The sequence below is a fragment of the Amia ocellicauda genome, chromosome 14, assembly GCF_036373705.1.
Source record: "Amia ocellicauda isolate fAmiCal2 chromosome 14, fAmiCal2.hap1, whole genome shotgun sequence".
In the NCBI taxonomy this organism is placed as follows: Eukaryota; Metazoa; Chordata; class Actinopteri; order Amiiformes; family Amiidae; genus Amia; species Amia ocellicauda.
Window position 1 is genome coordinate 456,605 of NC_089863.1, and position 27,333 is coordinate 483,937.

The 27,333-nt window shown below is 42.1% G+C and overlaps 1 protein-coding gene across 14 annotated transcripts in view; it reads right to left on the reverse strand.

The window, feature by feature from the left end:
- LOC136768173 (NLR family CARD domain-containing protein 3) overlaps positions 1-27,333 on the reverse strand; it is a 261,771-nt gene that overhangs the window by 218,526 nt on the left and 15,912 nt on the right. For 11 of the 14 annotated variants that reach the window (XM_066722229.1, XM_066722225.1, XM_066722226.1 and 8 more), the window contains exons 7-10: positions 27,030-27,149; positions 23,859-23,978; positions 21,358-21,703; positions 8,725-8,812 (exon numbers count right to left, since the gene is read on the reverse strand). In XM_066722229.1, coding sequence (XP_066578326.1) covers positions 8,725-8,812; positions 21,358-21,703; positions 23,859-23,978; positions 27,030-27,149 — 674 coding nt within the window. The remainder of the gene's footprint in view (positions 1-8,724; positions 8,813-21,357; positions 21,704-23,858; positions 23,979-27,029; positions 27,150-27,333) is intronic. The other 3 variants (XM_066722233.1, XM_066722232.1, XM_066722231.1) reach the window with 2 other exon arrangements.

The following is a 27,333-nucleotide window of genomic DNA, read 5'->3' on the forward strand; positions in this document are numbered from 1 at the left end:
TTTGACTCAAAGAGATGACTCAAGAGATGAAAAAGCACTAAATAAGCAACCAGGTAAACATACATGTTTCAGCTCACATTAACAGAAAATGTATATTGTCTGAATTGCTGAAAACATCCACACATCTGGAATCTAAACCACAATGCCTGGCTCACAGCAGTGTTCCTTAACCACTATGCCAGCAGAGATACAAACTGTAGTCTGAAATTTATTACGTTTTTTTTAAATAATAATAATAATAAAACATATGAGTGTGTGTATATGTAGAGAGATGCTACTTGTATTATCTGTCCCCTAGAAAGAAGAAGCTACTGTTCTTACATGCCTTCTATGGAGTTGTTTTGTAAAAGTCTTGATTTAACCAAGGTTTGCAGATAAAGAAGAAATGCTCATCCCGTGTATGGCCTACGTGACTGTATTCTGCCCACAGCCCAGCACCAGAGGTGGATCCAACCCTGAAATGTTGAACGTGCCTCTTCAGGAGTGGACAGTAGTCCGTCGTGTCATCAGTATTAACCCATAAATATGTTTAGCTATACACTGCACCTTTGAGAATCTGCTCTGAGACTGTATCTGAGACAGGTTCTTCCAAGCTGCTTGCGGAATAAAGACTCTGTATTACACGACTTCTCCTCTCCAGTCTCATCTCTTATTGCAGGATTTTTTGGGGTTCTACAACTGGCGTCATGTACGGGATATCACTGGAATCACAGGGATTCCCCGAACACTGTTTTAATCATGGGTGAGTATGTTTTATTTACCACCTAAGTAGCAACAGAAAGCAGTGTCTAGGGAGGATCCCTGGCTCGGAAATATAGCGATATAAAACTAAACTAAACTCAGCCTGTGAGAGGGAACTGTGTGACAGAGTTTTTGTGTGTTGTTCTGTTTAATTGCTTCCCGGGAAGGGTTTGCGCCCGGTTGCCCCGAGGCGGGTCTATGCAGCGTTGTCTGGCATAAACAGTTGTGTTTTCTTACCCGGTTGCCCCGAGGTGCAGACCACAGGGTGATAGACCAGTGGGAGATTTGCGTTTGTGTCTGTTATCAGTAAGTTACTTTCTGTCATTATTTTGTCCGATAAAAGTGTGGTCGAATTCCTTCGGGAATAACACAGAAAGGTAGAGAAACAGATGTTAGACAATGGATGGACAAGAGAATGGTCTCCACAGGCTCATAGAGACTGGTGGAATGAAGAGAAATTAATAAAACAGATAAAGCAGTAGTGGTGTTATGTCAAGTTAGCAAGAATCAGGAAGACAAGATTCAAACTATGACTGAACTGAAAGCTGCGAAGGACAGAGAATGTAAATGAGATAAATGGAGTGAGAAAGTGAAGAGAGTGGGTGCTCGATGTGCGGTGGCACTCGGGTCACGCAGTGTAGATGAGGACGGGGGATCAGAGGAGGACACCCCAGATTGGAATGATTTAGAACAAAAATAAGTTCGTTGTGAAAGAAAGGCCTTGGTAACATCTGTGCAGATAAGCAGGGAGTCGGGTTGCTCCTGGAAGAAAAACGATAAATCAGTTGAGGCCTGCGTTTATTTGAAAAAAAAAAAAAAAAGAAAGAAAGGGCTGTTTCGCAGAATAGAGATACAAGGCCAGGAAGAGAAAACTGGAAAGTGTTTATGATGTAGAACGATGAATGTGAATTAAGAAATGAGAAACCAAACCTAGCTAGCTTAAAACATTCGTTAGAAAAAGAAAAAGGCAAAATACAATCAAATGCCCTGAAGACAAAAAAAAAAAAAAAGTCTTCAGTATTAGTGAAAGTCCTCAAGATACTTTGGACAATTAAAAGATAATAATAATAATAATAAATAAGGGTAGTTTGAGACACTGCAGGTCAACAAAACATGCCCAACAAAACTAGTATCCGAATTTACTTTGGATACAAATTAGTATGTGTTTATTTGTATGTATGTAAGTTTTAAGTTTGTGCAAGGTAAATGTATTTTGAATGTATTTGTTTGTATTGCATGGTCCAGAATAAGACTAAGCGAGTCTTAAATAACTAATCATAATTATAGTGTTGCTTTATACAAAATGCTATTTAAAAATACATAAATAAAGCTATTTAAATGGGTCTTACAAATAGAGAAATTAAAATAACATGTTGGAAATTGAATTAGAGCAACAATATAGAAATAGGAATCTGAGGTAGCCACAATTGTGCAGTGAAGGTTTCCTAGATATGGATAAATATCAGGTGCTCCAGGAAATTAAAATGTGGTCATTTAGTAGCTCCACAATTAAGAAAAAACTATTGATCAGTTTGATCTGGTTTTGGGAATGGTTCTTCCGAACCTGTACCGGTTTAGGAGGAAGCTGACACAGTAATGAAAGAATTGACTGGACACATTTTGTGAACACTTACTTTCCTGAAGTACCTGAAAATCATTATTGAAATCAATGAAAAGGCTTATTTTCCCAAGATTAAATGAATTAATTGACTAAATTAATGGTGTGATATATATATAAATAGTAATAATATAGACAGATAAATATAACTTGAATATATTTCTAGTAAGAAATTAGGAAAAGTAGAAAAGCACACCAGTTAGGATGCAGAACAAAGAGGGTTTGAGATTGAAAAGGCTTGAGAAGCTGGAGAAAGGGAAAAGTAGGATTTTATTTGGTGTAAATTCATGCAATTTTTATATAAATAATTGAATGAGACAGTTATCGTAAGTTTAAAGTTACTAAACTGTCTGGTAGTTATCAGTTTCTGACAGTATCAAGCAGACTGAGAGATGCAGTGAGACAGGGCCACACAGATAGAGGGGTCCCCCCTGAGGAGAAGGGGGGCAGTGGCAGTGGCTGTGGCCTTGGCCTCCCTGCTGTTTGCCTGCCAGACAGCACGGTATCACACAAGAAGTTGAGACAGAGAGGGAGTGCATCTTCATGACTGTGACTTTGTAAATGAATGGGTTATCATATTATAATGGATTATTTGAATTGTAACTACCTTTGTATCTGTCTTCACAGGCAGGGGCCAGCAACGACAATTAACCCTCACAATCGACTATACTCATTTGAATAAAGTCACCCCTGTTTACATCCCATTGTGGCTAATCCTTCCACAATTTTCAATGACATAGAACCCTGCCACATGATCTTTTCAGTACTAGACATTAGTCGTGGCTTCTGGAGCCTGCCGCTCCACCCTGACTCTCAGGACAAATTTGCTTCTACTGTAGGCTCCATACAATACACCTGGACTCGTCTGCCCCAGGGGTTCCACAAAAAGCCCTACTTTGTTCCATCAAGCTCTCGCTCACTTTCTAGATCCCTTGGATCTCAAACTATGGGTTTCTGTATGTGCTCAGTATGTTGACGACATTCTCATTGCGTCACCAAATGAAGTTGCACACATGGGAGCATTGTCTCTTGTACTTTCTACACTCCTCGAAGCCGGATTCAAAGTGAGTACACATGAAGTCCAAATTGCTATACCTGCTATACCTATTGAACCTGAGGTTCAATAATCAGGCACCTTATCACCTTGCTTAAAGACAGCCCAGGCCCCCTGAACCCCAGCCACTGGGGACCCCCGCAGGAACAATCCTACACTCTCATCAAACAAGCATTGGGGTCTGCGCCACTGCCCTTTCACCTGCACTTTAATGCAGATGGCTCTTTTTACACTTCAGATCCTGGAAGATTCCCCACTTCTCCCACCCGTCGACAGTCAGGTTATGGTTAAGCACCTTCCTGATCACCCTGGCTCACACCCTCGCTGGACTGGACCTCATTCCGTCCTTCTCTCTACAGACACTTCGGTCTGTATTGATGGACAGGAGGGAGGGTCCAGATGAAACATTGGTCACAAGTTAAAGTGTATGATAAGAATGCTAAACCTGTCTCTTCTCTCCACAGATTAGCAATGAGCACTGACCTGAAGTATATAACTTAATCAGTTTTATTTCTCCTGGTTCCCTGCTGAAGGTGTGAAAGAGATTGTTATCTTCAAGGAGTAGCAAAGGCACCTTGCTCCTCCTGTAAGAGAGATATATATTTTAGTAGGAGTTTAGACTTGTTAGTGGCTCTTCCGTTACTGAAAGTACCCAGAATAATTGTTTTAAAAGTTATTAGGTGTTTGAGTATGCTCTGTGTATGTTCTGTCTTTTTCATGCTGCTAAGGCGGTACTATTATCAGCCTTTCCTCTCTTTCTTTCCTTCCTCTATGTCACTGTCTGAGTTTGTACACAGGGTACTCTGCTGATTAGGCTTTGTGTCCTTCAGGACTTTCCAGTCATGTTTTTGATTTCTTTACTGATGTGCTCATATCTAGAGATAACTAACTCTGCTAGGCAGTATGAAAACCGTATTAGGATTTGATTTCCTGACTACTGCATTACCATAGGAACTTAGTGTCCGATATCAGTTTCCTTATGCTGCAACTGTGATGTTATTGAATGCTACAATCTATTATGGGTAATATGACATGTTGTATAGGAACTCCTCCCTTCTTTATCTCTGCTGAAGCTCTTTCTAATATCACTACTGAAATGATTGCTATAAGAACTGTAACCCTTCAGAACCGCTTGGCTTTACATTTCTTATTAGCAGCCCAAGGTAATACATGTGCATTAATAGGTAAAGAATGTTGTACATATATTCCTGACACATCTGAGCATATTTATGATTTAGCAAGACATATCCAGAAGGAAGTTCAAAAGTTAAGAGAGTCCTCTACCACCACAGGAGGGTGGTGGCCGTGGTTGACTAATTCGCTTGGCGGTGGAGTGATGCAGTTTGTATTATATGTTATAGTGTTTCTCATCTGCGTCTTCGCCCTTCAATTCCTCCAATGCTTGGTAAAAAGGCTTCCGATGCTCTTTTCCCCGTATCCTCTGCTCAAGCCTCTACTGTCACCTTCCCGCCTCTCGGAGGCTCTGGGGGGCAGAAGGTAGCAGATTCGTTCCTATAATACATAAACACCACATACATTCCACAGTGTACTGGTGTCACATCCCAGCCCCTCTGCGATACGCAATTGCAATAATTCAACTACAAATCAGTTGTGGAGTTGTGGCCAGACACTATTGCTACGATGACACATACATATACACATTTCTATTTCGGCTTCTTTCTTCACTACGCTCAGGTATGGCCGACAACTAAAATATTATAGAAAGGGAGGCAGTAGGAGATGAGAAGTGCTATCTATGGAGGGTGCGGAGGATGTAAGGGTTGCTTAGCTAGACTGTGCTAGTTGTATTATCTGTCCCCTAGAAAGAAGAAGTTTTGTTGTAGTAACTCTGGATTCTCTCTCTCACACTCCAAAACACCCTCTCTACCCTCACCCTCTTTGTGTCCTACCAGTGGAGAAGCGGTCTCTTTATAGTGAGACATGCTGACGAGCTGATTGTAGTCAGCTGTAACTTCTGCCCCACAGTCTTTCAATCCAGTGCATCCGGCGCTGGAAGTGTGTTGCCCCGTAGGATGTCTAGTGGAGTATTGTACAGTTAGTCTGCTTGTCGGAGCATCTAGTGCGGTCCCGGGTGCCCTTGCTGGCCCACACCTCGCACTGTTACTACATATACACCGTTCAGCCATAACATTATGACCACCTGCCTAATATTGTGTAGGTCCCCCTTTTGCCGCCGAAACAGCCCTGACCCGTAGAGGCATGGACTCCACTAGACCTCTGAAGGTGTGTTGTGGTATCTGGCACCAAGACGTTAGCAGCAGATCCTTTAAGTCCGGTAAGTTGCGAGGTGGGGCCTCCATGGATCGGACTTGTTTGTCCAGCACATCCCACAGATGCTCGATTGGATTGAGATCTGGGGAATTTGAAGTCAACACCTTGAACTGGTGATTCATCAGACCAGGCCACCTTCTTCCATTGCTCTGTGGTCCAGTTCTGATGCTCACGTGCCCATTGTAGGCACTTTTGGCAGTGGACAGGGGTCAGCATGGGCACCCTGACTGGTCTGTGGCTACGCAGCCCCATACGCAACAAACTGCGATGCACTGTGTGTTCTGACACCTTTCTATCAGAACCAGCATTAACTTTTTCAGCAATTTGAGCTACAGTAGCTCGTCTGTTGGATCGGACCACACGGGCCAGCCTTCGCTCCCCACGTGCATCAATGAGCCTTGGCCGCCCATGACCCTGTCGCTGGTTCACCGCTTTTCCTTCCTTGGACACTTTTAATAGGTACTGACCACTGCAGACTGGGAACAGCCCACAAGAGCTGCAGTTTTGGAGATGCTCTGTCCCCGTCGTCTAGCCATCACAATGTGGTCCTTGTCAAAGTCGCTCAGATCCTTACGCTGCCCATTTTTCCTGCTTCAAACACATCAACAAAATGTTCACTTGCTGCCTAATATATCCCACCCACTGACAGGTGCCATGATTACAAGATTATCAGTGTTATTCACTTCACCTGTCAGTGGTCATAATGTTATGGCTGATTGGTGTATATATTTATATCCCAATATATGTATATGCATACGTACACTACATAGCCAAACAGACTACAGACACCTGCTCGTCAAACATCTCTTTCCAAAATCATGAGCATTAATATGGAGTTGGTCCCCCCTTTGCTGCTATAACATCCTCCACTCTTCTGGGAAGGCTTTGGAACATTGCTGAGGGGATTTGCTTCCATTCAGCAACAAGAGCATCAGTGAGGTCAGACACTGATGTTGGGAACTCAGGCCACAGGTCACAGTCGCTGTTCATCCCAAAGGTGTTTGATGGGGCTGAGGTCAGGGCTCTGTGCAGGCCAGTCAAGTTCTTCCACACCGATCTGGACAAACCATTTCTGTATGGACCCCACTTTGTGCACAGGGGCGTTGTCATGCTGAAACAGGAAAGGGCCTTCCCAAACTGTTGCCACAAAGTTGGAAGCGCAACATCATCTAGAATGTAATTGTATGCTTAAACGTTAAGATATCCTTTCAGTGGAACTAAAAGGCCAAACCACGAAAAACAGCCCCAGACCATTATTCCTCCTCCACCAAACTTTACACTTGGCACTATGCATTTGGGCATAGTAAAACCCAGATTCGTCCGTCAGAATGCCAGATGGTGAAGCGTGATTCATCACTCCAGAGAACGTGTTTCCACTGCTCCAGAGTCCAATGGCAGTGAGCTTTACACCACTCCAGCCGACGCTTGGCATTGCACAAGGTGATCCTAGGCTTGTTTGCGGCTGCTAGGCCCTGAAAACCCATTTCATGAAGCCCCCGACGAACAGTTCTTGTGCTGATGTTTCTTTAAGAGGAAGTTTTGAACTCGGTACAGATTGTTGCAAACCGAGGACAGACGATAGACGCTTCAGCACTCGGCCGTCCCATTCTGTGAGGTTGTGTGGTTCCACTCCACGGCAGAGCTGTTGTTGCAATGTTTGTCTAAGGAGATTGCATGGCTGTGTGCTTGATTTTATACAACTGTCAGCAATGGGTGTGGCTGAAATAGCAGAATCCACTCATTAGAAGGGGTGTCCACATACTTTTGGCCATGTATTGTATATGTTGTATATCTCTACAATAAGTGAATGCACTCATGGTTACAAATGGTTATGATAGGGGCGAATTGCCAGGGGGGAAGACTTGCCTGGGGCCAATTGTCTTGGGGACAAATTGTCTTGGGACGAATTGTCACGCTCCCCATAGGTATCATTTAAATTCTGTGTAGTTTACCCTCTGTTCAAGTTTATATTCAATGGGTACATTATAGCTGTCACACCTGTCAGCCACAGTTCCCCTGTTCACCACCAGAGGTCATCATCCCCTGAATACTAACCCTGCAATCATCCAATTAACATTCCTACCTTCCATGTGCACTTGTCCTACCAACCCTCTTCACTCATTGGTTCTTCCTCTCTTCACCAGCTCCACTGACTCCACTCTGCCCTGCACTTAAACCCCTGTTTGCCATTCACTCTCTGCTAAGTCTTGTCTCATTCATTGTTGCATTTCTAAGCATTCCCTCTGGCTTTTTACTTTCCTGTGTTCCTGACCTTTTCCCTTCGCCTTTTTGACCACCCCTTTGGATCACCTGTTTCAGCCTGTTTGCCCGATCTATTGACCCCTCTAAAACCTTGTCTTTTGGATATCCCCTTTGCATTGTCAGCTGTGCTTCCTCTGTATAAGAGCTTGCACTTGGGGCCACCTCAGCTGTCCTCTGAATCATTACAATAGCTTAAAAAGTAGATTTCCCTCAAAATGCCAGTGCATCATTTCCTAAATTCAATTACAAAAAAGAGTCAGGTTTATATTTAGTGGATTCAAATTTTACCACTTTCAGACCACTGTTTCAGATCCATCTGTACGTTACCATACATCACAATCAGACAGAGCTCAGAAACCAAACCTTGCATATTTTTCAATATGAAAATATCACAAATACTTCAATTTCTGAAACACCATCATATCTGAGTGAAATGTCATTTTCCAAAATTCATAGATCAAAAGTGATGCATCTGGAATGGTACTCAGCAGCAGAACATCAAATGTCTTCAAACTGCATTATTTAAAATGCCTCTGAAACTGATTAATTTTGTACAGATTTGCGTAAAACTGTCACATTCACTGAAGGAAAGTCTAGGTGAACTTTATCCCCAGATTTGTTAGTAAGATAAGAAACATGAACAAGCAAAGGGAACTATAGACCACACACCTGCATTCCCCGAAACACAATGTTCTGCACTTTCTCTGCAGGAGCAAAGCCTGTCCTTCACAAGCTAGACAATCTCAGTGACTCTCACCTGTTCTGGGCGTCTCTGTGTTCAGGAATCCTGCTGGGTGGAAATCCTCAGGATGATCGGACAGCACAGTCACAGCTCTCCTCACAGCCTGGACAGAGACAGCAGGGTTTTATAATGTCTGATTATGAGACCTGAACAGTATCTAAAGGACACAAATGATATGTTCATATTCCAGCAATGAAGTAGAGTTCATTAACTGTATTGATAAACACACTGCATAAATTAAGCCAAAAGTTTATCTTAATATTAATATTGTTAGTCTGAAGCAAATATCTACTTTCTGTGAGTCTCATTGTATAATGCACTCCCAGTAATTCTTGAATTAGAATTGGTTACTATCACTTCAGAACATAAGAACATAAGAAAGTGTCCAATCGAGAGGAGGCCATTCGACCCATCGTGCTCGTTTGGTGTTCATTAATAACTGAGTGATCCAAGGATCCTATCCAGTCTATTTTTAAATGTTCCCAAACTTTCAGTATCTACCACATTGATGGGAAGTTTGTTCAGATTGTAACTACTCTCTGTATAAAGATGCATCTCCTGTTTTCCGTTTTGAATTCCCAATTTCCATTTGTGTCCCCAGGTGCGTGTGTCCCTGCTGATCTGGAAAAGTTCCTCTGGTTTGATGTGGTCGATGCCTTTCATGATTTTGAAGACTTGGATCAAGTCCCCACGTAGTCTCCTCTGTTCCAGGGTGAAAAGGTTCAGGTCCCTCAGTTTCTCAGTAGGACTTTCCCTTCAGACCTGGAATAAGTCTGGTTGCTCTCCTCTGAACTGCCTCTAGAGCAGCGATATCTTTCTTGAAGTGTGGAGCCCAGAACTGTCCACAGTATCCAGATGAGCTCTAACTAGTGCATTGTACAGTCTGAACATCACTCCCCTTGTTCTCAATTCTACACTTTTGACAATATACCCTAACATTCGGTTTGCCTTTTTTATTGCTTCCCCACATTGTTTGGATGGAGAAAGTGAAGAGTCCACATAGACTCCTAGGTCTTTCTCATGCATTACTTCATCTAGTTCTGTTCCTCCCATAGTGTAATTACAATGGACATTTCTGTTACCTGCATGTATTACCTTTGTCCACATTGAATTTCATCTGCCAGGTGTCGGCCCACAACTGAATATTATCTAATTCCCTCTGAATAGCCTGTGCTGCCAAGGTTGTATCTGCTGAGCCACCTATTTTAGTATCATCTGCAAGTTTGCTAACTATCCCAGAGTCCAGATCATTAATATAGATTAGAAAAAGCACAGGCCCTAGTACTGATCCCTGTGGAACTCCACTAACAACCTCACTCCAGTTAGAAGCGACTCCTCTAATCGACACCCTCTGTTTCCTAGACATCAACCAGTTCATAATCCATCTACTTACATTACCCTGAATGTCTACAGCTTCCAATCTGAGGATCAGTCTTTGGTGTGGAACCTTATCAAAAGCTTTTTGGAAATCTAAGTATATCATATCATATGCTTTCACGTGATCTACAGCTGCAGTTGCATGTTCAAAAAATTCTAATAAATTAGTAAGACATGATCTGCCTCGTCTAAACCCATGTCGACTATCTCCAAGAATATGGTTTTCATTGAGATGCTCCTCTATTTTCTGTCTATTTTTCGTCCCCTTTCTTGTGGATTGGTATGACATTTGCTGTCTTCCAGTCAGTTGGCACATCCCCTGTTCTAAGTGTCATTTGGAATAATTGAGTTAGCGGCCTATAAATCATTTCCCTCATTTCTTTAAGTACTGTTGGAAATATACCATCTGACCCAGGTGATTTGTTTTTAATTCTGCTAGTCCCTTTAGTACCTCCTCCTCATTTATCCTGATCTCTCTTAGGGTTTGACTGGACTGATTGTTAACCTGTGGCATGTTATCTGTTCTTTCTTTTATAAAAACCTCTGTGAAATACTCATTTAGAACATACTGTAGTGGGAAAATTTACTTTTATTATTTCCTTTATATTCTGTATATATTATTAAATTGTTTCATGTTGTTATAGTATATATTGTTTCAGTTTTATCTATGAAGCAACCATTAGTTTGTATGGAGGGTGATCAGTGCCAAACTTAAGATGAACGTGATTATGAACATGAAGATGATTATGAACATGAAGATGATTATGATTATGAACATGAACATGAAGATGATTATGATTATGAACATGAACATGAACATGATTATTAACATGATTATGAAGATGATTATGAAGACGAACATGAAGAGGATTATGAACGTGAACATGAAGATGATTATGAGCACTGGATAGGACAATACGCCCACTGGTCCCGCCCACCAGCTCTGATTGACAGAGTTCAATGTTTTGTTACATCGAAAAAAAAAAAAACTGAGACGCTACGAAATGTAGCAGCGCACTGACAAATGTGAATAGCAAAGAGGGAGAGTATTTAAAATGTAAGCTTGGATAGTCCTCCATACTCTGAAACCGTGTAACTCCATGATTTTTTTTTTATTATTTTTTTTAATATACACTCACCTAAAGGATTATTAGGAACACCTGTTCAATTTCTCATTAATGCAATTATCTAACCAACCAATCACATGGCAGTTGCTTCAATGCATTTAGGGGTGTGGTCCTGGTCAAGACAATCTCCTGAACTCCAAACTGAATGTCTGAATGGGAAAGAAAGGTGATTTAAGCAATTTTGAGCGTGGCATGGTTGTGGTGCCAGACGGGGCGGTCTGAGTATTTCACAATCTGCTCAGTTACTGGGATTTTCATGCACAACCATTTCTAGGGTTTACAAAGAATGGTGTGAAAAGGGAAAAACATCCAGTATGTGGCAGTCCTGTGGGCGAAAATGCCTTGTTGATGCTAGAGGTCAGAGGAGAATGGGCCGACTGATTCAAGCTGATAGAAGAGTAACTTTGACTGAAATAAGCACTCGTTACAACCGAGGTATGCAGCAAAGCATTTGTGAAGCCACAACACGTACAACCTTGAGGCGGATGGGCTACAACAGCAGAAGACCCCACCGGGTACCACTCATCTCCACTACAAATAGGAAAAAGAGGCTACAATTTGCACAAGCTCAAAATTGGACAGTTGAAGACTGGAAAAATGTTGCCTGGTCTGATGAGTCTCGATTTCTGTTGAGACATTCAGATGGTAGAGTCAGAATTTGGCGTAAACAGAATGAGAACATGGATCCATCATGCCTTGTTACCACTGTGCAGGCTGCTGGTGGTGGTGTAATGGTGTGGGGGATGTTTTCTTGGCACACTTTAGGCCCCTTAGTGCCAATTGGGCATCGTTTAAATGCCACGGCCTACCTGAGCATTGTTTCTGACCATGTCCATCCCTTTATGACCACCATGTACCCATCCTCTGATGGCTACTTCCAGCAGGATAATGCACCATGTCACAAAGGTCGAATCATTTCAAATTGGTTTCTTGAACATGACAATGAGTTCACTGAACTAAACTGGCGCCCACAGTCACCAGATCTCAACCCAATAGAGCATCTTTGGGATGTGGTGGAACAGGAGCTTCGTGCTCTGGATGTGCATCCCACAAATCTCCATCAACTGCAAGATGCTATCCTATCAATATGGGCCAACATTTCTAAAGAATGCTTTCAGCACCTTGTTGAATCAATGCCACGTAGAATTAAGGCAGTTCTGAAGGCGAAAGGGGGTCAAACACAGTATTAGTATGGTGTTCCTAATAATCCTTTAGGTGAGTGTATATACCTAAAAAACATCTTCCATACATCATAATTCGGACCCAAAAAATACCAGTCACCTGTATTTATGTTTTCTGTAATAAACTTGTTACTTCTTCATCGGTGTATCCTGGGACTTACTAAAACCACGACAATTTGGCGACGACGATGGGATATTGTCCAGCCAGCAGACTGAGCAAAGGGGCATCCAATTCATCTGTCTCTGGAGGATTGAGTATGTTGAAAATACCACCTTCCATAGGATAGGAGACAGAGGATTGGGGGGTAATTTGTAATGCAGTCTAAGGCACTTTTTAAACGAATGATAGTAGACCAGAGGAGAGGCACCGTGCATTTGTAACAAGTTTGTGTGTTTTGTCAACCAGTTGTTTGTACAGTCTATTTTACTGTAGCGGGTAAAATAAAGACTCATATATGTGTGTTTGTATGGTCTCCTTCTACTGTAGCGGGTAAAAGAAAGGCTCCAAATCCCACAGGGTCGTGTGCGTAACGCAGAGTTTACGGGTCAGACAGCAGTGTTAAAAATGTCTCTTTACAAGTAGCGGCTGGGAGAGAAAACTCGCACAGTACAGTGCACGTCTGTGCGTGCGTTAAGTGTTCATGGCCTGGAATTGAGTGTGGGATACTGTCTTTTTCTGTGGAAAATAAAATACAAAATAAATAATAATAATAATCTTGTTAATGTAGAAAACAAAGTCATGTCTATTTTACTGTAGCAGGTAAGATAGTAAGAAAAATCCTAGTCGCTGTAAAAGGTGGACTGGAGACATATGTGTCCTGTGTTGTAATATTGTTCTGTGCTTGTACAGTAATTGTACATGAGTATTTGTGGAATATGTGTGTGTGTGTGTGTGTGTGTGTGTGTGTGTGTGTGTGTGTGTGTGTGTGTGTGTGTGGTAATTGAATATCCAGGGGGAGACTGGAACTGAGTATCTAAGGAATATTGTAATTAAAAGAGGTTAGTGAAAATCATAATTTAGAACATCGCTAAATTAGAATGGGTGACAGATCAGGGTATCTGTTAGAGAAATATGAAAAGACAAGGAAAGAGATGAAGAAGAAGGGCTAGGACCCGGAGTGGCTGCCAGAAGACAAGGAAAATGATAGAAGAAATTAATAAGAAAGTACGAACAGAGAGAGAAGGAATTATAGAAAGTCAGGCCGAAGTTAAAAAGTTAAAAGAGGAGATAAGACAGGCCAAAAAGACAACTGGAGTCGTATGCAAAGTTGCTGGTATAAATAAATGTAAAATTGAAGGCAGTAATAGAGTAAATTGGGAGAAACTTAGACGAGAAGCCCAGAAGCGTGCAGGTTTATTTGATGATGATGATATTGATTGGGATTCAGATGAAAAACCTTTAATTGAAAGTTCTGAGTCAGAAGAGGAAGAGCCAGCGCAGACTGTAGGGGGTGTCAATTATCATAGAGCAGAAGAGGAAGCTATAGGGGAGAAGCTCCCACCAATAAAGAAAAGAAAAATTATTGTAAGTAAAAAACTGAGTTTTGGGTTAAGTTGAACTAGTCGCAGATGAACGAGTCGAGATCAATGGACTATAGTCCTAAACAAAGCAGACCCCTAAGTCTTAAGTAGTATGCCAGAAAATGTGTGTAATGGCACTTATTTGATGGCAGCTGGACAAACAGACGCACAGTGAATAGACATATTGAAAGCTGGAGTTTCTGCTGGGACAGGAGATGTGCGGACAGACGGGTCTTTAATTACTGGATTAAAACAGAAAGATGGTGAGACCGCTTGTGAATATGCTAAGAGAGAGTGTATTGCGTATCGTGACCACAGTGGAATACCATACACCACATGTAATGATCATGGCTGCTTGCATTTGCTGAAAAGGGGATTCGGTCCACATATACAAAAGGCATTATTGTTAGGTCTTAATCCAGGAGACACCTTTGACACTATTGAAATGTGGGCAGGATCCATAGAATCGATGCAGAATGAGCAGAAGGGGAGTACAATTATAGCAGTAATGCAGGAAGAAAACTATGCTTTCACAGGCAAATGTTTCCAATGTGGGGAAATAAGAAACAGGAGAAAACAGTGCATGGAAAGCACTAACAAATCTGTTTGCCAGAACTGTAATAGAGAGGGGCATAGAAAAGAAACATGTTTCCATCCCAGTGGGGGAAGAGATGGACAGTGGCAAAGACACAATGACAGGAGAGAGCAGCACATACCACCATCAGCTCCCTACCACAGCACACCACCTCTGTATACATTAGAGGAGGTTAAGAGAATGATTCAAGACGCAGTACGGGACATCAAGGACTGGGGTGTCTGGTTTCCATCGCTGCAGGCCGAGTGCTTCAGAGGTGGACGCACCAATGTAGCAACATCGGCGTTGCAGTATGGTAATCAATAATGATTAGTCTCTATCATACAAATCAGTGTTGATAGAATAAGGAGGTGTACATATTGTTTGTAAATGTTATGTTGTAATAGTAATGAAGGAACAAGTATTGGACAGAAAAGATAGGTGCTGTCATTTATTGTGGGTAAGATGTGATAACTGCTTCAGAAAGCAGAAAGTAGTATTGAGTGTTAGTACAAGGCACAACAGCAGAGAGATCCAAATCAAGGAACCTATTTTTGCAAGGAAGGTATTAAAAGACATGTACATTTTTGTGAGTGAATAATGTTGGATATTTCTTTCCATCATCAGAGCTCTGGGATTGTAAAGTGTCTGTCTGAACTGAACAATGGCAATTTGGGGGAATGGTTGAACTCAAGTGCATTAGGGTGAAGTGCAAAGCTTACAAGCTGCGCCCCCATGGGCCGTGGGTTTAATGACTGGGCGCCGCACGCGTCTACATGAAAGCATTTAGAACATAAGAAAGTTTACAAACGAGAGGAAGCCATTCGACCCATCGTGCTCGTTTGGTGTCCATTAATATCTAAGTGATCCAAGGATCCTATCCAGTCTATTTGGACTGGGACTGATCAGGACTTGGTGTTATCACCGTAATAACATACAAAACTCACCAGACCTTACTAACACACTAACCATATTACATGAAAAAGTTCCAGAGAAGCTAAACAGCGCAGCATATGGGAAACTAAACAAGAAGGAGAAAAGTTACATTAAATTAAATTGCCACAATGTTGAGATGAAGAAATTATAAAACAGTTTCCAAGGCAAGGTGGTGCAGATTCAAAGCGGCACGAGCCACACACTGTTTTAATGACCACTGATCTCAGTGTAGCCCTATACAGAGAAGGGAAAGCTAGATGGGCGCACTGGTTTCAAATGAAATTATTCCACAAAAGAAACACTCATTTCATCTCCAGTTTAATTTTATCCCTCTACTACCTATATGTATCACATGATTAACAAGTTATTTTTCGTTGCAGGAGGGTGGCACGCAGTGGAAAATAACAGTTGTCTTTATAGATCTCCCATAATGATGCCTGCAGTGGTCTTCATCCTCCTCTACTTAGGACTCCTGACCTGTACGGATAGTACCGCGCCCAGACCGGGCTCTGCAGAATTCACAAGGAGGAACCAGGTGTAACTGGAGACCTGGTTGCAATGACACACACTAATATCTACATGATGTAGACACAGTAGTGAATGCATGTTTAGATAATATATATGTAAATATGTTATTAATATATGTACACAGCAAGTCAGTGCGCCCCCCATGGGCTTATCCCTAAGGGTCCAGAATTAAATGTAAACACTGAAATAACACAGAAGACAGTGTCTATTAGAGTAAGTGGGTCAATACTAGATCCTTGACTAAATGTCTGTGCTAATCATATGACATTAAATAACATATTATAAAAAAAACACATTAGCAGATATATGGCTTAGAGTCAGACAGGTTTCTCTGATCAACAAAAGTAAACGGCAACATTTAGAGACTGACCCGACTGCATGGTTTGGAGCTGCCAATTTAAGAATAAACGCTTTAGATGCCGAGCTTAATAACGCAATCTGCATCCCTACAGCATGTTTCAATGGAAAGTCAACATATACACCTTTTTGTGATTTTGCTAGAGCAAGTAAATACTTCAATTTGTGCTGATAAAGCAATTCTAATTAATATACCAGTCTTCACATTAGAAGAAATACTACAGATGGGCACTGCATTAACTCTGGCATTTGGGAGGAAAGATTCTAATCTATTAATTAACACATTTTTTACATGTCCCATTGTAAATTAAACTGTGTTACAAATACTTTAGTAGCTGACATACACTCACTTTTGGGATTTGAGTAAGTGGTTCAGGCTGATAACTGGTGGTGTACTTTCACCCGTAGATATAATTTAGATTTGACTTCCATTGTAGAGCTCAAACACTGTCCTTTACTGACAATTCATTAACAATGTCCTCCACTGCCCAACACATGGCAACAATTGCCAGCGTCAGTGTGTCCTCCACTGCATCTGCCAGCACAGAGTGGCTGAGCACAGCCTCACACGACCCAGCGCATCACCACGCTGACACGCACCTGTAGATCCTTCCTGAGCAACATACGCCGGATCCGTCCCTTCCTCACCGACTACTCGACTCAGCTGCTCGTCCAGTCACTGGTCCTCTCCCGCCTGGATACTGCAACTCCCTCCTGGACGGCCTGCCTACATCCACTACCCGCCGCTCCAGCTCATCCAGAACTCTGCGGCTCGTCTGGTGTCTCTCTGCCCCGATTCACACACGCTACTCCACTGCTCCGCTCCCTCCACTGGCTCCCGATACCGGCACACATTCAGTTCAAGACACTGACTTGGAGTATTCCCTTAATTTTTTGGAACAGTATATATATATATATATATATATATATATATATATACACTCACCTAAAGGATTATTAGGAACACCATACTAATACTGTGTTTGACCCCCTTTCGCCTTCAGAACTGCCTTAATTCTACGTGGCATTGATTCAACAAGGTGCTGAAAGCATTCTTTAGAAATGTTGGCCCATATTGATAGGATAGCATCTTGCAGTTGATGGAGATTTGTGGGATGCACATCCAGGGCACGAAGCTCCCGTTCCACCACATCCCAAAGATGCTCTATTGGGTTGAGATCTGGTGACTGTGGGGGCCAGTTTAGTGCAGTGAACTCATTGTCATGTTCAAGAAACCAATTTGAAATGATTCGACCTTTGTGACATGGTGCATTATCCTGCTGGAAGTAGCCATCAGAGGATGGGTACATGGTGGTCATAAAGGGATGGACATGGTCAGAAACAATGCTCAGGTAGGCCGTGGCATTTAAACGATGCCCAATTGGCACTAAGGGGCCTAAAGTGTGCCAAGAAAACATCCCCCACACCATTACACCACCACCACCAGCCTGCACAGTGGTAACAAGGCATGATGGATCCATGTTCTCATTCTGTTTACGCCAAATTCTGACTCTACCATCTGAATGTCTCAACAGAAATCGAGACTCATCAGACCAGGCAACATTTTTCCAGTCTTCAACTGTCCAATTTTGGTGAGCTTGTGCAAATTGTAGCCTCTTTTTCCTATTTGTAGTGGAGATGAGTGGTACCCGGTGGGGTCTTCTGCTGTTGTAGCCCATCCGCCTCAAGGTTGTACGTGTTGTGGCTTCACAAATGCTTTGCTGCATACCTCGGTTGTAACGAGTGCTTATTTCAGTCAAAGTTGCTCTTCTATCAGCTTGAATCAGTCAGCCCATTCTCCTCTGACCTCTAGCATCAACAAGGCATTTTCGCCCACAGGACTGCCGCATACTGGATGTTTTTCCCTTTTCACACCATTCTTTGTAAACCCTAGAAATGGTTGTGCGTGAAAATCCCAGTAACTGAGCAGATTGTGAAATACTCAGACCGGCCCGTCTGGCACCAACAACCATGCCACGCTCAAAATTGCTTAAATCACCTTTCTTTCCCATTCAGACATTCAGTTTGGAGTTCAGGAGATTGTCTTGACCAGGACCACACCCCTAAATGCATTGAAGCAACTGCCATGTGATTGGTTGGTTAGATAATTGCATTAATGAGAAATTGAACAGGTGTTCCTAATAATCCTTTAGGTGAGTGTATATGTATATGTGTGTGTGTGTGTGTGTGTGTGTGTGTGTTTCTTACCTAAACATAAACTGGGACATCACAATGCTCTTCATGAATATGATGCCCCCTCCATTTGGCTTTTGCTAAATTATGTGTCTTGCACTGTGTTATCTGAGGTTATATGAACATGATATTAAATATTTTACTCTGCATATGTAGCAGGTGAATCCTGTGTTTTGTTTCAGTGCTGTATGGGGAGGAGGATATTTGAAGAAGGCGGTAGGATCCAGCGTGGGGATTTTCCAGCTTTTGACAGAAGGGCTGTGTAACACATACAGGATGTTTCTAAAGAGTTGCTAGAATCGGCGGTGCTGTTGAAACCGTGACAATCGATTACCATCCCACCCTGCTCACTGTGTGGGTTAGGAAGAACTGTCACTCAAACCCAGTGGACCAAAGGAGACCCATGATCTACGCCTCCCTCTAAACCCCGCCCTCACGAACCCAAAGAAATCAGCTGCGAAAGCATAGATTGCAGAATCGCAACCAGAGGCAGCGACTCCAGGCAAGTGCGTGAGTGAAATGGACTCAATTTGAGTTTTGCTCTTGATTTACAATTACTTGCTTTCAAGTTTTTTTCTTTACATTTTGCTTTTGATTGATTTATTTTAGATTTCAACATCCATTTTTTCTCAACTTTATTTCTCGTTTATGATATACACTCACCTAAAGGATTATTAGGAACACCATACTAATACTGTGTTTGACCCCCTTTCGACTTCAGAACTGCCTTAATTCTACGTGGCATTGATTCAACAAGGTGCTGAAAGCATTCTTTAGAAATGTTGGCCCATATTGATAGGATAGCATCTTGCAGTTGATGGAGATTTGTGGGATGCACATCCAGGGCACGAAGCTCCCGTTCCACCACATCCCAAAGATGCTCTATTGGGTTGAGATCTGGTGACTGTGGGGGCCAGTTTAGTACAGTGAACTCAATGTCATGTTCAAGAAACCAATTTGAAATGATTCGACCTTTGTGACATGGTGCATTATCCTGCTGGAAGTAGCCATCAGAGGATGGGTACATGGTGGTCATAAAGGGATGGACATGGTCAGAAACAATGCTCAGGTAGGCCGTGGCATTTAAACGATGCCCAATTGGCACTAAGGGGCCTAAAGTGTGCCAAGAAAACATCCCCCACACCATTACACCACCACCACCAGCCTGCACAGTGGTAACAAGGCATGATGGATCCATGTTCTCATTCTGTTTACGCCAAATTCTGACTCTACCATCTGAATGTCTCAACAGAAATCGAGACTCATCAGACCAGGCAACATTTTTCCAGTCTTCAACTGTCCAATTTTGGTGAGCTTGTGCAAATTGTAGCCTCTTTTTCCTATTTGTAGTGGAGATGAGTGGTACCTGGTGGGGTCTTCTGCTGTTGTAGCCCATCCGCCTCAAGGTTGTACGTGTTGTGGCTTCACAAATGCTTTGCTGCATACCTCGGTTGTAACGAGTGGTTATTTCAGTCAAAGTTGCTCTTCTATCAGCTTGAATCAGTCGGCCCATTCTCCTCTGACCTCTAGCATCAACAAGGCATTTTCGCCCACAGGACTGCCGCATACTGGATGTTTTTCCCTTTTCACACCATTCTTTGTAAACCCTAGAAATGGTTGTGCGTGAAAATCCCAGTAACTGAGCAGATTGTGAAATACTCAGACCGGCCTGTCTGGCACCAACAACCATGCCACGCTCAAAATTGCTTAAATCACCTTTCTTTCCCATTCAGACATTCAGTTTGGAGTTCAGGAGATTGTCTTGACCAGGACCACACCCCTAAATGCACTGAAGCAACTGCCATGTAATTGGTTGGTTAGATATTTGCATTAATGAGAAATTGAACAGGTGTTCCTAATAATCCTTTAGGTGAGTGTATATTGAATCTGTTACTTATGGTGCTAATTTGAGACCAAATAAGTTTTATTTGCAATTATGTATTAATTTATACCTGTTGTACGATATCTGTTGAATTTTAAATAGTACTGAAAATATTAATATTAATGTAGTATTGCTAACTTTTATTAATATGATCTGCACCAGTGATTATATAAATAAATTAAAAAGTTTAAACTTTTTTTTTCTTTTTACATTTTACATGCACTTTTGATGAAGGACACACAGATTCATTCAAATGAGAACTAACACATAAACCTTTATATACAGTGTGTGTCTGCGTGATAAACAAGTCTCTCCAATCAGCGGTTTCACATTTCCTGACTGTGATCAGCTGTTCTCCCAGAGATTTTACTAACTGACAGAGCAAATGATGACTTCAACATTCGTAAATGAAAGAGGATTGTTTTGGTATATAAAAAGTAAGTAGATAGTCATTAATTAATCGAAAATAAAATATTAAAGTTTTTAAACATTAATGAACTAACTGACCATTAAGTAGTCCCTCCGTGATCGCGGAATTTGCCAAAGAATTTGCCTTCTTCCCCAGACGTCTGCAGAATACGCCACTTTTTGAATGATAGACGAATACAGACAAATATATTTAAAGAAAAGAAATTGCTTGTATTGACGATAAATCATTTTTCACCGCAGTGAGGGTGTAACACCGTGGTGCAGCGGTATACCGTTTACTGGCACAGCACTAGATAATCCCACTAGGCCAAAAGTCCAGGTATCCCAATGTGGGAGGTTTTCACTGTACTGATTTCATAGAGGGGTTATGCCACATGTAAGGAGCTCATGTACCTGATGAATACTCCTAATAAATACTGTAATTGGAGTCAGACTTTCTGTCACAACCAGCAGGATAAAACATTAAATCGATACACCTTGTAGACAGAAATAATAAATACTCAGCGGAGTTCAGATAGCAGGTGAGTGACTGGAGCTGCTTACCTGATCCACATTAATATCATGGCTCCTGTGCTCCTGCACGGCACACAGGCTGCAGATCCAGCTCTGGTCAGTCTGACAGAACACCTCCAGAGCTCGGCGGTGCTGCTGGCACAGTCTGGGCTCCAGGTCTCCAGTCGTGTCCTCCAGTCTGTGTGTCTGCAGGGCTGGCGCTGTGTAGTGCTGCCGCACGTGAGTTTCACAGTAGGAGGCAGCGCAGGTCAGACAGGATTTCACAGCTCTGCTCTTCCTCCCAGTGCACACATCACAGGCCACGAGTCCAGGCCTGGCGTAGCTGTGAGCCAACATTTCCACATCAGTGCTCTCCAGATACCTTTGTGTAAATGCCCTGAGTGAATTGAAGAGATCAGTAATTTGTCAGTAACATAACTGTATTGGGGCAAACGATAGCTTGCATATGTCATCCCAGATGTGTGAGAAATAAACCACTGCCCAAAGGGGTTAAGACTGTTTCCATGGAACCTCATACAAAACATGTTTCTATCCAAACTGCCTACAGGCCCATGTGTGTCACACAAACAGTCCCTTCCTGTTTCCCGTTTCTGTATTTGCTGACACACACACTGGAATTTTCTCTTCTCACGAGAGACTTTACAGCTTTTGGGCATTGCCAACAACCTATCGTTATCTTTCAAGTTGAAAGCACAGGGATGAGGGGTTCCCTAATAACCAATCCGTCGCAAGGGATTTGGGCAGCGGATTGGTAAGGAAGCCTGCCATGAGGCAACACCTGCTAAAGGGGCCTCAACTTGAACCAGCTCAGGATAGATTTAGCCACATCCAGGCTGCCCAGGAGCAAGGACGACAGTCATGCTCTACTGGGAACAGTAATGCAGAGAGGGGAGGACCAGCAGCGCCTACACCCTTACAGACAATAGTTTGTAACAACAAACAAACTATATTAAACAAGGCACCATTTGGAAAGCGCCTCACCCTGTTTCCACACTACATTATTATTATTATTTTTATTTCTTGGCAGTCGCCCTTATCCAGGGCGACTTACAACATAAGTGCAAACAAAGTGCAAAAATACAGAGAAGTACAAGGCATCAATCATTACAAATTCAATAGTCACAGAAGTGGCACGGTGGAATTGTACCATAGGATCAGACAAAAAGGCATCATATCTAGTAATTAACTACATTGTTCAGTAGGCAATTTAACCTGTTATACTTGCATATTAGTTAGTATTTAATTAATATTCACTGATTCATTAAATGAGTCCCACACATGGACTCTCTGTTTGGTCTTGAGGTCTCGAACTATAATTGATCACACCGATCTGCTCGATGCACTTCATGCGGGACATAACATTTCTTTTAAGCATAATAACATTGCAGTGTCATGTGCTCTTTCATTTGCTTTTTTCTGTTTGACACCCCTGATGTAGAGTATTAAATTGCCATTATCTAATAAACATCTTATTTATTCACTGCCATCCTGTGGATTCCTTACAAAAAGGATTTTCACATACATGGTTAAATGTAACCAGTTTTTAACATTGTAACAATGTAATTTTTTATTTTTATACAGTGTTAATTATATGCACAGGATGACATTTAAACACAATATTTAAAAATGCTGCTCTGTGTCAGGTTTCACATATCTGATATATAATACCAACAACATGTTAAGTATTATGCATTTTGCTTTTAAAGATCGTTGCTACACTAACTTGTGTATTCATTTACATTTGAAGATGCAAGTTAATAAATAGTCTTTACTACATTAATTTCAAGTTTTGAATGTCACTTGTTTGGACCTTGGTAACACTAATGCATTTTACATCATTTCTAATGGGAAAATATGCTTTGCTGTTTCGCATTGGCTCTGTATTCATGGAATTCATGAAAAGGGCTAAACCCTGAAACCCCTGTAATAATAAAAACAATAATAATTATTATAATTATTATTTTTATTTCTTGGCATAAATAATACTAATAATAATACATGGATAACTGCAAATGTGCATTCACACGTGTATTGATAATGCATGTTTCTTTGATTTCAATGTTGACTTACTATTAGTGTTAATCCAATACTTGCATATCTAATAAAGTCAGATACAAGAATCAAACAGACGCGTCGTTTGGAGGAACAGACACGGCGCTGTGTGACCCATCCTGCTGAGCAGCCCTGAGCCGCCCTTTCCAACACGGCCATGCCTTCCCTTATGGCACAGAAGTGCAGAGAAGCACACTAGCAGTAAACTGCAGTGCACACAACGCATTTTTACACTACACTTAGGAACTCTTATGGTGGACTTTCTCAACTTTTATATTGAACATTTCAACAAGATTTACTTTAAATCATTAGCCAATCAAGACAAGAACAGTGTAGTGCTGGATATTTCTCTATCAGGCCACTGTTAAAAAAGGGGACATTGTTAGAACATCATGATTACCACTCTGTCTGAAAGAGCCACAGGACCAGCAGTGACAACACTCTTAGATATGGATGTGCAATATAAACTGAACCCTCACCTTGGGTCGGGGGTGGGGGAGAAGGGCTCTTGTCTGAAGGTAACTGGGCGATCCATTGAGTTCTCACTCCTCATGGACACACAGCTGGGCACCGGAGACTCTGCTCTCTGCAGTGGGACCCTGTGAACACACATGGACACAGGCCTTCATTTAACCTCTGTCTACACAGCTGGACAATCGGGTCAAATCAGAGGATAACAATGCAGGGCCTCAATGACACAGCAAGCCCCCCGTGATGACAATGTGAAGCACTGCTGCTGCAAACCAGCCTGACCTCCTCAATCTGGCACTTAAAGCACAACACTGGGCTCTGCTGACTCTCAAATCAACACAGACACAACCTGCACTGCTGTGCTTCAGTGTATGATGTGTGTGAGAGATGATCTCTGTGTCACAATGAGCAGCACAGCAATGAGCAAAGGCACTGACTGCACACAGGGCTGGCAGGTGGCAGGTGTATCTGGGTCCAGGGCCCAAGTGACCAAGGATAGGAATGAGAACAATGAGAGCACAGAGTCTGGGGCAATCATAGGGACAAAAGATGTCCCCTATCAAGACACTGCAAAACTGTAACTCCACATCAGATTGAGTCGACCCCTGTTTCCTTTTCATTGCACACTCACAGATTCTCACCAGTACAATATACGAGTCCTGTTGACAGTGTAACTCTGTCTAGTTGTATGACTGTGCACAACACCATTCATCTATGAGGCTGTGACCAGTCAGTGTAAACGAACCAGGGCAAACACACACACACAGACATGTGTCAAATGATGGTCAGCATGAAGAAACAGACCCTCACTGAACCACACATAAACACTCATTCCAGCACATCACAGTGCAGCGCCTGGACAAAGTATTCAGCCCCACATTGTTCTCCACATTAAAACTCCCACAGCCTGGGATGTTGATGCATTAGATTGGGAATTATTCTTGAGTCACACATTCCTCTTCCCACAGTCCCCCAAAAAAACAAAATCATAATAGTAAAATAATAATAATAATAATAATCATAATAATAATACAAAATAAAAAAAATACAATGAAATGTTATATTTTCATCCCCCTAGGGCCTAGGTCAATACTTAGTTGAAGCACCTCTGGCAGCTATTACAGCCAGTTTTTTTCGGAAACGTCTCCGTGATGCAGCAATATTTGCCCAATTCTCCTTGCAAAGTGTCAGTATTGACGATTGGATTAAGGTCAGGACTGTGACAGGGCCACTCAAAGACATCTATTTTCTTCATATAAGCCTCTTGGATCTTTGTCCTGTTGAAAGACAAGCTTCCTTCGCAGTTTGAGTTTTTTGGCAGAGGGGCGCAGGTTTTTATCCAGGATTTCTCTGTATAGTGAGCCATTCATCCTCCCATCAATCCTGACAATACTGTCAGTCCCTTCTCCTGAACAGCATCCCCCTACCATGATGCTGCCACAGCCGTGCTTTACGGTGGGGATGGTGTTACCTGGCTGGGTGCAGAGTTTGATCTGCCCCACACAAACCGCTCTGTCACTCTGCCACAAAGGCCCTTCATGTGCAATGCCTTGAGACTGTCGAAACACGAACATCTTCGTCCATCTCAGCCACTGGCCAGTAGCTTCCCTAAGACGTGCCCTTCTTGTCCGGGGCGGCCTGATCCAGGCAGTGTGGTGCACCCTTGTGCACTTCTGCTTCTGTCCTTTGTTCTCATTGGTCCTGCTCTTGTCTTCTAAGTTTCTGCTCTCCTTTATAAACCCCTCACTGCCCTCACTCTGGGCAAAGTGTTGTCAGATCTATCTGCTTCACCGAGCCGTTGTCTCCTGGTTCCTTGTTCTCCTTAGCCCCTTGTCCTCCTTAGCCCCTTGTCCTGTACCTGTTTCTATTGACCTCCTGGACTTCGACCTTTTGCCTGTGACCTCCACCTCGCTATTAGATTCTCCTTGGTTTCTGTCTGCTCAGTGTAGTCGCTCTGCACTTGGGTCCTTTCTCTATTAGCTTTACGGTCCTCTCACGAGGCAACCGTGACAACACCGTGATGGAGCAATATTTGCCCATTTCTCCTTGCAATTTTTACTGTTGTTTTGGTATGTTTGACCGCCCTGCTCTAGAGTATTTTATTACAATTGTCTAATAAACATCTCATTTATTCACTGCCATCCTGTGGATTCCTTACAAAATTGATTTTTACATACTGCTTAAATGTAACCAATTTAAAATAAAAATGTGCTTTTTAAATACAGTTAATTCTGTGCACAGGATGACATTTAAACACAAGATCAGAATATTTGAAAATGCTGCTCTGTGTCAGGTTTCACATATCTGATATATAATACCAACATGTTAAGTATTGTGCATTTTGCATTTAAAGATCTTTCTTACACTAACTTGTGTATTCATTTACATTTGAAGATGCAAGTTAATAAATAGTCTTTACTACATTAATTTCAAGTTTTGAATGTCACTTGTTTGGACCTTGGTAACACTAATGCATTTTACATCATTTCTAATGGGAAAATATGCTTTGCTGTTTCGCATTGGCTCTGTATTCATGGAATTCATGAAAAGGGCTAAACCCTGAAACCCCTGTCATAATAAAAACAATAATAATTATTATAATTATTATTTTTATTTCTTGGCATAAATAATACTAATAATAATACATGGATAACTGCAAATGTGCATTCACACGTGTATTGATAATGCATGTTTCTTTGATTTCAATGTTGACTTACTATTAGTGTTAATCCAATACTTGCATATCTAATAAAGTCAGATACAAGAATCAAACAGACGCGTCGTATGGAGGAACAGACACGGCGCTGTGTGACCCATCCTGCTGAGCAGCCCTGAGCCGCCCTTTCCAACACGGCCATGCCTTCCCTTATGGCAAAGAAGTGCAGAGAAGCACACTAGCAGTAAACTGCAGTGCACACAACGCATTTTTACACTACACTTAGGAACTCTTATGGTGGACTTTACTCAACTTTTATATTGAACATTTCAACAAGATTTACTTTAAATCATTAGCCAATCAAGACAAGAACAGTGTAGTGCTGGATATTTCTCTATCAGGCCACTGTTAAAAAAGGGGACATTGTTAGAACATCATGATTACCACTCTGTCTGAAAGAGCCACAGGACCAGCAGTGACAACACTCTTAGATATGGATGTGCAATATAAACTGAACCCTCACCTTGGGTCGGGGGTGGGGGAGAAGGGCTCTTGTCTGAAGGTAACTGGGCGATCCATTGAGTTCTCACTCCTCATGGACACACAGCTGGGCACCGGAGACTCTGCTCTCTGCAGTGGGACCCTGTGAACACACATGGACACAGGCCTTCATTTAACCTCTGTCTACACAGCTGGACAATCGGGTCAAATCAGAGGATAACAATGCAGGGCCTCAATGACACAGCAAGCCCCCCGTGATGACAATGTGAAGCACTGCTGCTGCAAACCAGCCTGACCCCCTCAATCTGGCACTTAAAGCACAACAC